The 9,229-nt window shown below is 49.7% G+C and overlaps 5 protein-coding genes across 6 annotated transcripts; 1 reads left to right on the top strand and 4 right to left on the bottom strand.

The window, feature by feature from the left end:
• Positions 1 to 332: 332 nt before the first annotated feature.
• PV06_03291 lies at positions 333 to 1,602 on the bottom strand. 2 transcript variants are annotated; one of them, XM_016404059.1, is made up of 4 exons: positions 1,487 to 1,602; positions 841 to 1,378; positions 629 to 728; positions 333 to 502 (listed from the first exon to the last, which is right to left on the bottom strand). In XM_016404059.1, exons 1-4 carry the CDS (start codon positions 1,521 to 1,523, stop codon positions 431 to 433), a joined length of 747 nt encoding a protein of 248 aa, XP_016265064.1. In that variant the 5' UTR covers positions 1,524 to 1,602; the 3' UTR covers positions 333 to 430. The 2 variants fall into 2 exon arrangements, with proteins under 2 accessions (XP_016265064.1, XP_016265065.1); XM_016404060.1 differs by lacking the exons at positions 333 to 502; positions 629 to 728 and having other exon boundaries at positions 777 to 1,378.
• A 265-nt stretch (positions 1,603 to 1,867) lies between these two features.
• On the bottom strand, positions 1,868 to 3,443 carry PV06_03290 (uncharacterized protein). Its single transcript, XM_016404058.1, has 3 exons — positions 2,997 to 3,443; positions 2,422 to 2,946; positions 1,868 to 2,343 (listed from the first exon to the last, which is right to left on the bottom strand). The coding sequence occupies exons 1-3, from the start codon at positions 3,354 to 3,356 to the stop codon at positions 2,032 to 2,034; spliced, it is 1,197 nt and encodes a 398-aa protein (XP_016265063.1). The 5' UTR covers positions 3,357 to 3,443; the 3' UTR covers positions 1,868 to 2,031.
• A 309-nt stretch (positions 3,444 to 3,752) lies between these two features.
• PV06_03289 (uncharacterized protein) lies at positions 3,753 to 4,375 on the bottom strand (the record flags this gene model as incomplete). Its single annotated transcript, XM_016404057.1, has 1 exon — positions 3,753 to 4,375. The coding sequence occupies exon 1, from the start codon at positions 4,299 to 4,301 to the stop codon at positions 3,753 to 3,755; it is 549 nt and encodes a 182-aa protein (XP_016265062.1). The 5' UTR covers positions 4,302 to 4,375.
• A 500-nt stretch (positions 4,376 to 4,875) lies between these two features.
• Positions 4,876 to 6,940, top strand: PV06_03288 (uncharacterized protein). Its single transcript, XM_016404056.1, has 3 exons — positions 4,876 to 5,023; positions 5,071 to 5,155; positions 5,209 to 6,940. Exons 1-3 carry the CDS (start codon positions 5,021 to 5,023, stop codon positions 6,831 to 6,833), a joined length of 1,713 nt encoding a protein of 570 aa, XP_016265061.1. The 5' UTR covers positions 4,876 to 5,020; the 3' UTR covers positions 6,834 to 6,940.
• PV06_03287 (acetolactate synthase, catabolic) lies at positions 6,828 to 9,136 on the bottom strand. The gene is made up of 3 exons (XM_016404055.1): positions 8,594 to 9,136; positions 7,588 to 8,530; positions 6,828 to 7,441 (listed from the first exon to the last, which is right to left on the bottom strand). The coding sequence occupies exons 1-3, from the start codon at positions 8,844 to 8,846 to the stop codon at positions 6,961 to 6,963; spliced, it is 1,677 nt and encodes a 558-aa protein (XP_016265060.1). The 5' UTR covers positions 8,847 to 9,136; the 3' UTR covers positions 6,828 to 6,960.
• Positions 9,137 to 9,229: the final 93 nt, after the last annotated feature.

Raw genomic sequence — 9,229 nt, 5'->3', positions numbered from 1 at the left:
ACGGACACAAAACATTGTCGTGTTTGAATGAGTCCCATCGACGTCTTGTCTTTGTCAAGTGGCAACAAAAAGGTTTCTTTGATGCGAAAAGTGGCATGTCCTTCTTCGAATTGAAGGGTCGTTCATTCCACCAGTCAATGAATCAATCAAAGATCGGAGAACGAGTAGTGGTCGTAAGGCTTTGTCTCGGTAAGAAAGAGAAGAAAGAAAAAATGACTACTGGTGTGAGGATCTTGGTAACGCAAGTGGTAAAAAGGGGTGCGGAGAGGAAAGTGTTGTCGATCTCTTCTCAACAGCAAAGACAGTAAAACTGTACTGATTCTATTGAGCCAGAAAAAAAAGACTCTTACCGTCTATCTTTGGAGAGAATAGCGGGAGAGATGTATGCGCATGTGAGTTGTGTGTGAGAACAAAACCCTAAATCCGTCCATCACCATGCGATCGTGGTACCGTCGTAGGACCAGAATTTCCCAGAATGTGAGTCTCGGGTAGATTCGTCAATCTTTTTGGGGAATTCAACAAGTCAGTACATCGCAACAGGCAATCCAAATCACCCCAAGACTCGACTCGAGGAATGACAATGGTTATGGGATGACTTGATTTTTGCTAGTAGAGACTTGCGACTTACCAACTTTGTCAAACCAGAGATAGAATCCTCGATGGTGGTCGGGGCCCTTTCGACTCCTGCCAACCTAGCACCCGCATTTCCCATGTCCGTTTGTACCCATCTGACGTGACCATACAATAATAGTACGTTAACTTTCAACGCGGACGACAAGAGGATGTGAAGGATGGAGTGACCCAAAAACATCGGTAAAGGGTTTAAAGTCAGGTACTCACCCAGGATGAACGGGAAACGCAATCAAATGTTCATTCTCGACGTGAATCTTTTTGGTGATGTAATTCAAGGCGGCCTTGGACATGCCGTAGCTGGCGACCGGCATGGGGTACTGCTCCATCCTCCCGATGGTTCCCATGACGGAGCTAATGGTGACGAATTTGGGCTTATTTTGGGATCCTTTCAGCAAAGGTGCCACGGCCGAGAAGAGGACCGTCGGACCGACGACGTTGACTTGGAACGCCTGGTTCAGGTCCGGGGGCGACGCGGCCTCGACGCGCGCCATTTGAGGCGACATCCCGGCGTTGGCGATGACGACGTCGAGACCGGTGATCCCGTGCTCGTTCTGGAGTTGCTCGACGGCCGCCGCGGCGTCGGTCTCGGATGAGCTATCGATCTTGACCACGACCAGAGAGCTCGTCGCCGCTTTGGGCAGAGATTGAAGATCTTTGATACATTCTTCCGATGGGTTTCGGACGGCCGCAATCACCACACTGTTTGGGCGGTTGAGGTAGGCTGAGACGAAACCTCGGCCCAGGCCTGTTGGTGAGGATTTGTTACGAGTCAGTGGTGTGTTTGTGTGTGTATAAGGTACCCAGATACACTGGGGGACTTGGGGATGTTAACGGACAGGCCGGGGAAGCTTGCCTCGATTTGCTCCGGTGATCAAATATTTCGTCGACATTTTCGGGAAACTTGTTTGGTGGTAGAGAAAATTAAACAGCACTTTTTGGGTGGGAATAAAAGAGAGAGGATTCTTTCAGCAGACTGAAGACGAGGAAAATCCACACTGTTGTACCATTTTACTTGTTGCCATGTGTGAGATAAAAGGTACCCGCCAAGTAACACATATACTTTTTACTAGGTACCTAGAAGGTAAGCAAAGTGTCTGTCTCGTCCAACGGATCGGAATCTCCACGGACCCGACGGGCGAATATTTCAATGGATTCCAAGTACTTCGTAGGGGGTTTCGAAATTTATAAAGGGCGGATATTGCACTCCGTATGTATAGTAGACAATCTCTGGGGGCCTGAAGACATCATATACGCCTTGCGATTCGCTCCCAATTAACCGCCCACATCATCCCTCTTCCAAAAGAGGAAATGGCTACTTAGGTACCCGTATACTCCATATACTTCTTCTATCCTCAGATAGGCAGCCGTTGCGAAATGTCCGACTTATGTGAAATGCTTTCACAAGCCCGCATCAATCTGGTCCACTTCACCGGTCGCTGAAAATGCTTGCCAGTCCTTGCATAGTTGATACGAGTCTTCTGGGATTTGCATGTCTTTGATTATTGCGGGTCGCTCGAGGATGTCTACGGCAAGTCCACCAGATCCGTGGAAAACCATGTGACAATGTAGCGCCCAGGATCCTGGATTATCTGCATCGGCTTGAACAACGAGATAACCATTCGAAGGCACCATTTGCACGTCGCGTCTTTGAGGGTTGGTGGGACGAATGATGGTCCCGTTCCAACTTCCGATGCCGACGTCTAGGATGTACTACAAAACAATCAGACAGCTGTACTCAACAGATGCGAGGCCAAGGAACTGCAGCACTGCCGAAAGCATAGAACTTACCATGTTGTGACCATGTAAGTGCATAGGATGCGGTTTCGGCGTATGATTGTTGATCACAAAACGATACGATGAGGAATTCCCCGTATCAAACACGTTCCAATCTGGTTGATCGTCGTATGTAGTTTTCCCGTCTTTGGTCAGAAGAAGAATTGGCTCATTATAGTCAGTCCGGAAAGATGAGTTGTTGATGTACCAAAGCCAGATCCCTGACGCATTTTTCCCGGCAGTCATGTCCAACACCATCGTGTTTGCAGGCTCGCCAGGGTCAATCGAGTATAGCGGGACGGTCTGACCCAGCTGATCGTTATCGCAGCCGACATTTTGATATCTCCATGGTGAAGATTTGGGCAGGGCTGTCAAATCTGCATCATCGTAATACAGGGCCGCCAAAGCATAGGGTTGGTTGGAGCTTGTGCATGTGGCGTTGCTTCGAATCCAGTACGCTCCTTTTGGATCTCCAGTGGCTTCGACGATGACATCGGTCCTCTGACCAACCGCGAGGGTGACGACGTTGGTATCATATGGCTGGATAAAGAGTGTTAGACCTATATCGAACATGGCCGTCTTCTACTCACTTCCACGGGCACAAAGTCGTTCGCAATGACCGTCATACTATGGTCATCAATGGAGAATTGTTGGGTGGCGTCGGCTCCAGTATTGATGAGACGTAGTCGATGTCGTTTCCCCGACTGGAAATGAAACTGGGCCACTCCGGCATCCTCGGAGCATTTCGCTATCTTGTCCGTCGCTGTGCTGCAATTAAAGCTCATTTTGCCTTGTATGAGGTTGTTATCGCTCATTGGCCTGGGTGGCAGCGGACTTGGCGACATGACAGTTTTGACGATCGAGTAGTAGTCTGTGTGAAACCAATCACTCAGGAGGATCGGGCCAATATCGATATCATAGTCTTCTTGACTGGGGCCATATACGACCATCGCACCAACAGCTCCATCTGAAATATGTCAACCCTTGTATCCTTCCAATATCCGCGCCAGCCGACACACTATCGTGGCCGGTCGATTTTAAATAGCGCCCTTTATATCTCCCGAAGTGCAAGAGAACCATACCTGTGTACTGGGCCGAATCTGTAAGGTGTTAGTAGAAATATGGAGGCATTTGAACAATCGAAATGTAGCAGGGAGAAAGCGACGTAGTTCGCCAAAGATCGGTAATGGAAAGATGAGGCATGCTGTATACTTTGGAGCAACTTACAATGAGCGTGGTACCAACTCGTCCCAAATAAGCTGGCATGGAACCGGTAGGTGAAAGACTTTTCTGGAGGAATTGGGCATTGCGAGAAACCTGGCATGTCAGAACCGAGCTACCTTGACTTAGTCGAACGACAGACCCGGTGCACCGTCCATCCACTGAGTCTCTTGCTGCAAGAACCCATGCCAATGTATCGTCGTCCCTTCAGGATCTGTTGTGATATTGTTCGTCACTGTCACTTCGATGGTGTCTCCCCAGTTGGCTTCGATTGTTGGACCGGGAAACTGATTGTTGACAAGAATGACTTCTTTCTCATATCCATCAGGAGAGAGGATGCCACGAGAGATTGTAAAGTCATATGTCCGAATGACTCCGGTGTCTGGACCCGATGTATATGGGTTGGTATTCGTGCAGTTGTGCTCTCCCCAAGGGAATCCGTCTGTGATTGGATTGTTTGTCAGAAATGGAGGTAGTAAGGGAGTAGTAAGAGTTCCTAAGGTGCTCAAGCCGTTTGTGGTGATCTGATCAAGTGGTGTCGCTGCAGCTAGCACATTAGACAGGATAGTAACGAGATCCATTTTGAGCCGATGAAGACAAAGGACTCTCGACCACAAAGCACAGGAAGACTCGGATATAATACTTTCATTGCAAAAATGAGAGTTGCCGATCATCACAAACTGTAGGAGATTGGATTCTTCCTTGATTGTATCTGAAAAAATTGTATACGAAAACAACAAGATACCGCCCAATCGTGGAGCCTTCACCTAGAGCCCCTTGATGAATGTTTCGATTAGACTGAAACATGATCCCAAGGAGGGTCCTGATTAGAGTCGAAGTCAACAAGGTCGAACAACAGATACCTCCTCGCATGAAATGCGCGTAAACACAGAAGCTCCTCTGATAGCTATCGCGTTATGAAGTCGTTCACCATAGGATGCATGTCATAAACTCAAGGGAGTGTTGCAGCTGGGAAGCTGAATCGCTCATTGTATACAATCTGTTGTAGATTGTAACATGAAGTCAAGTATATGAGTATTGCCCGTCTCTCCCAAATAGTTAGAGTCGTGCTGCGTTGCCACTACTCTAGTGCTCTGAGATGAATTAATTAGGTCTCAACGCGTTTTGTGAATTATGTAGCCTTGGTTGACGAGGCTGTGAGAGCCTCGTCGCCTCACAGCCTCAATAATTTCCTATTGTGACGTCAGCCTTTTCCTGCGTAGATCGATCGTCAACTGTTTGTTTTCGGCGAGTGACTTTTTCTCCTCTGCCAGGGTTTTAGACGTGATATGGTGTTCTAGTACGTTGTCCTGCGTTTGAAAGACAAAAGAGTCTCCGAAGAGCGTCTACAGTTCCACAATATGTTAGAATAACACGCATACCAGACAAGACAATGGTGGGCAGGGATCAACAAATAGACGTGCTCAAGCTGACATTTTGCAGGCCTCTTTACTGCGGCAGATTGTTGCAGGGCCGCGAGCCAGACATCCTGAGGCTGGATTAGATCTGTGCTATGTCACTGATTTCAGTTGGTTTGACCCTTCTTACATGCGAGATAGATCATGCTAACACCTGCAATAGTTGTAGTCACTTCTGGACCCAGCTCAGTATGGCCAAAGAAGGCCTACCGAAATCCCCTTGACCAACTAGTCTCTTTTCTTGATCGCAAACATGGTGAAGATTGGTCGATATTCGAGTTTAGAGCTGAAGGCACGGGATATCCTGACAAAGAAGTGTACAACCGAATACACCACTTTCCTTTCCCCGATCATCACCCACCCCCATTTTCCTTGATCCCGAAGGTCATGGCCGCCATGCGGAATTGGATCCAGAGATATGACGAAGATACACAAGAGGCGAACGAGCAAGATAAACCGAAGAGAGTCGCGGTTGTACATTGCAAAGCCGGCAAAGGACGCAGCGGTACCATTTCATGTTCATACCTCATCAGTGAAGAAGGGTGGGATAAGCAAAAGGCCTTGGCTCAATTTACAAATCGGCGGATGCGAGCCGGTTTCGGTCAGGGCGTGAGTATTCCTAGCCAACTTCGATGGGTTGACTACATCGACAAATGGACAAATCAAATGGGAAAGTACTACAAGGACATACCGGTAGAAATACTTGAGATCCACATCTGGGGTCTGAGAGAAGGCGTTACAGTCACGGTAGAAGGATATGTCGAATCTGGGCGCAAGATACACAAGTTCCATAAATTCAGTCGACAGGAGATGACACTATTGGGAGCAGCGAGCACCGAACAACCTAGCATGTCAACCTCGAAGAAAGATCAGCACGGGCTGAGCACTCCTCCAACAGGCACACCGCAATCATCAACAGTGAGCTTGAATGGAACGGCAAACACCTCACAGGATGTCATTCTCAAGCCATTCAAGCCTATCGTCCTGCCGTCAAGTGACGTCAATATCGACTTTGAGCGACGAAGTAAGGCTCCCGCAGGATTGACCATGATGACCGCCCTCGCCCACGTTTGGTGGAATGCATGGTTCCACGGCGGTCACGATGGCCACAATAGCGGCACGTTCGAGATACAGTGGGAAGCCATGGACGGCATCAAGGGCAGCTCGAGGAAGGGCACGAGAGCACTTGATAGGTTGGCTGTGGTCTGGAGATACAGGGAAGATGGCCGTGAGACAGTCGTGCCCGAACCGGCAAAGGGGGAGCCGGTCCCTGAAAACCCGCCTGCTAACTGGCACGGCGAAGATAACCCGGAGGTCAAGCCCTCAGATGGCATCGACAGTGGCCGATCCGGAGGTGCGCTCTTGACGATGGGAGCAACCATCAATGAGGGGGCAAGTACGTTAGGCAAGGAACTTGGGTTGAAATCGAAAGAGTCCGAACCGTCCAGCGCCAGCGTGTCACTAGCCTCGAGTGACAGTTTGGAGGGCAAGCCTGCTCGGAAAACCACAGAGGTGAGGGAGGCTGAGGACGATTCTGGAGACGAAGGTGTCAGGACGTACGGCTTGAATGGAGAACACCATATTCCTTACAGAGAGGAGGATGAAGGGAGGAAAGACACAACTACTGACCATACGATGGAGGCTGGTGTGGCGAAGATGGCACATATTGTCTCCAAAATGAAATCTTCCGACCAGAAGGAGCATGGGACAGAAACTTCTCATGAACAGTCAGAGGCAAAGACGTCTATAGATTCGACCGACGGCAAGTCTAGCTCTCCTCCGGCATGATTTACTGTTTTTCTTTTACGGATAGCATTGATACCCCAGTACACGTATTGCTAGAAAAATAGGCAAGGTGGTATACCCGTTGTATTTTATTGGACATTGTAAGGTTATTTAATTCCTTTCCATTTGCTTAATTCCATTGATCCTGAGAAATGGTCTTTGCGAGTTCAATATTTCCAGAATAGTCGATCGCGACATCGACCAACGACACGCCCTTGTGGTTGAGGGCTTCCTGGATGACACTCTCGACCTGGGACGAGTCGGAGATACGGAACCCTTTGGCGCCGAAGCTCTCGGCGAACTTGGCAAAGTCGACGCCGCCCAGCTTGACGCCCGACGAGCGGTTGTACTTCATGACCTCCTGGAACTCGACCATGTTGTAGGCCTCGTCGTTCCAGATGAAGTGAGTGATGTTGCAACCCTGTTGCACGGCCGTCGACATTTCCTGCGACGAGAACATGAACCCTCCGTCGCCGCTGACGGAGACGACCTTTTCGGAACACGGGGGGTCCTGGGCGAGACTCGCACCGATGGCCCAGGGTAGACCGACGCCGAGCGTCTGTTGGCCGTTGGAACAGAGGAGTCGGCGGGGTTCGTAGGCGAAAAAGTACCTAGAAACAAGGCAAGACAGTGAGCAGTGAGTAAAACTTTTCCAAACGTATAAAGCCAAGGTGCCGTGCGGCGTTGTGTGGGTTTGGACATTGGAGTTTGGGGTTTGAGTGAGGTTTGGACGGTCCATTGTTTCAACAGTACTTACCTCATGAAGTAAATGTAGACGGATCCGACGTCGACGCAGACGGTCGTGTCTTTCGACACGAGATTTTGAAGAATGGTGATAAAATGGAGAGGGTGGACGAGACCGGATGAGCGTTTGACGTCTGGTAGTTGCTGCCATGAGAGGTACTCCTCTCTGAAAGGACGACACTGTTCTGCGATGGACGATTTCGAAATGCGGTCAAGGTGGGAAGAGATGTATGCGAGGTTTTCGGCAATTGAGCCAACCAGTTCTAAGATGGGTCGGTATGACGCTCCATAGTCTGCCGCCGTCACGTCAATGTGGACGATGCGACCGTCGCCCTTGGGGTTCCAGGCACTGGCGTCGTACTCGACAGGGTCGTAGCCGACGGAAAGGATGAGGTCGGATTTGGCCATCAGTCTGTCGCCGCACTGGTTTCTGAAGAGGCCGACACGGCCGTAAAAGACGTGTACGAGGTCCTTTGAGATGGCACCGGCAGATTGGAACGTCTCGACGGTTGGGATGGGGAACTTAGATAAGAGTTTACGGACTTGTTCGACGACTCTCGGCGCGCTGGCGCGGAGTCCTAGGAACAGCACAGGAAGCTTTGCGTTCTGGATCATTTCGATGGTTTCGTCGAGGCGTGATGTCGGAGAGATGCCATACTTGGGAGGCAAGAAAGCGTGGCTCGGGAAAGGGAGGATCTTGGATTTACCTTTCGACACGTCGATTGGGATGTTGACGACCGCGGTGCCTCTGGGTGAAGAAGATGCCGTTCTAAAAGCGTCGAGGATGACTTCGGCGGCTTGGTCCTCGACGTCGATCGAAACGGCCAGTTTGGAAGTCGGGCCAAGAATGTCAAGCGTCTTCATGCTCTGATGAGTTCGATGTAGTTGCATTGCTCGAGGAACGCTGCCCACGAGAGCTACCACGGGGTCGCCTTCTGTATTTGCTGTGACGAGACCTATAACCCCGAGGGATCAGTTCTCGACACTTAGTTGCCAGCGTGGAAAGGTTCCAAACATACCTGTAGCCAAATTGCTAGCACCAGGTCCGCTCGTGGCTACACAAACTCCAGGCGTTCCTGTGATGCGTCCGACAGCTGCCGCCATGAAAGCCGCATTCTGCTCGTGTCGAGCAACGATCAGTTTGATCTCGGGGTGGTCTTGAAGGCAATCGAATATGGCATCTATCTTGGCGCCTGGCACACCAAATACATAACGAACGCCAGCCTTGTACAAGCTGTTGACGATGATCTGGGCGACAGTATCTTCAGCCATGGCTGCGGTATGGTGGGACGTTGTATGAGCAAGGTAAAAGGAGAAACAAGGTGTCAGTAGCTCAAGCAATCAAGGGTATCATAGTCTCATTTTTGAAGAGAGATCATGCACTTTTGGTCCCGTTATATAGATGACAAACAAACCGATTCAACGGGTAATACGTTCTCTGCTTTTGGCGACTTGATATGGAGGTCGAAGAAAAAGGCGAAATGAGGGAAAGACGGGATGATGTAATCGGCGTTGATTGGGTGAAGATGACCTCACTATCCAGTACACACGGTTAATGGCGGAAGATGGAAAAGACGCGTCTGGGAAAATTCTTCCATTTATTTTTCTCATATATATTGCAGTTTCTTGTTCTTGTTGTGAACCGGTGAAAACAC

This window comes from Exophiala oligosperma (assembly GCF_000835515.1).
Source record: "Exophiala oligosperma strain CBS 72588 unplaced genomic scaffold supercont1.3, whole genome shotgun sequence".
Classification (NCBI taxonomy): domain Eukaryota; kingdom Fungi; phylum Ascomycota; class Eurotiomycetes; order Chaetothyriales; family Herpotrichiellaceae; genus Exophiala; species Exophiala oligosperma.
The sequence above is the reverse complement of the archived record's forward strand: the minus strand, read 5'-3'. Positions and strand labels throughout refer to the sequence as shown.

Coding starts and splice junctions, on each gene's coding strand:
- PV06_03291 (XM_016404059.1), bottom strand. CDS start 1,523: ATGTCGACGAAATATTTGATCACCGGAGCAAATCGAG. Junction 1,379..1,486: donor GATCACCGGAGCAAATCGAG/GCAAGCTTCCCC, acceptor CCTCACCAACAG/GCCTGGGCCGAGGTTTCGTC. Junction 503..628: donor TCTCTGGTTTGACAAAGTTG/GTAAGTCGCAAG, acceptor TTCCCCAAAAAG/ATTGACGAATCTACCCGAGA.
- PV06_03290 (XM_016404058.1), bottom strand. CDS start 3,356: ATGGTCGTATATGGCCCCAGTCAAGAAGACTATGATATCGATATTGGC. Junction 2,947..2,996: donor ACGACTTTGTGCCCGTGGAA/GTGAGTAGAAGA, acceptor CTCTTTATCCAG/CCATATGATACCAACGTCGT. Junction 2,344..2,421: donor ACTTACATGGTCACAACATG/GTAAGTTCTATG, acceptor ATTGTTTTGTAG/TACATCCTAGACGTCGGCAT.
- PV06_03288 (XM_016404056.1), top strand. Junction 5,156..5,208: donor GTGCTATGTCACTGATTTCA/GTTGGTTTGACC, acceptor CACCTGCAATAG/TTGTAGTCACTTCTGGACCC.
- PV06_03287 (XM_016404055.1), bottom strand. CDS start 8,846: ATGGCTGAAGATACTGTCGCCCAGATCATCGTCAACAGCTTGTACAAG. Junction 8,531..8,593: donor TGCTAGCAATTTGGCTACAG/GTATGTTTGGAA, acceptor TCGGGGTTATAG/GTCTCGTCACAGCAAATACA. Junction 7,442..7,587: donor GTCTACATTTACTTCATGAG/GTAAGTACTGTT, acceptor CCTTGTTTCTAG/GTACTTTTTCGCCTACGAAC.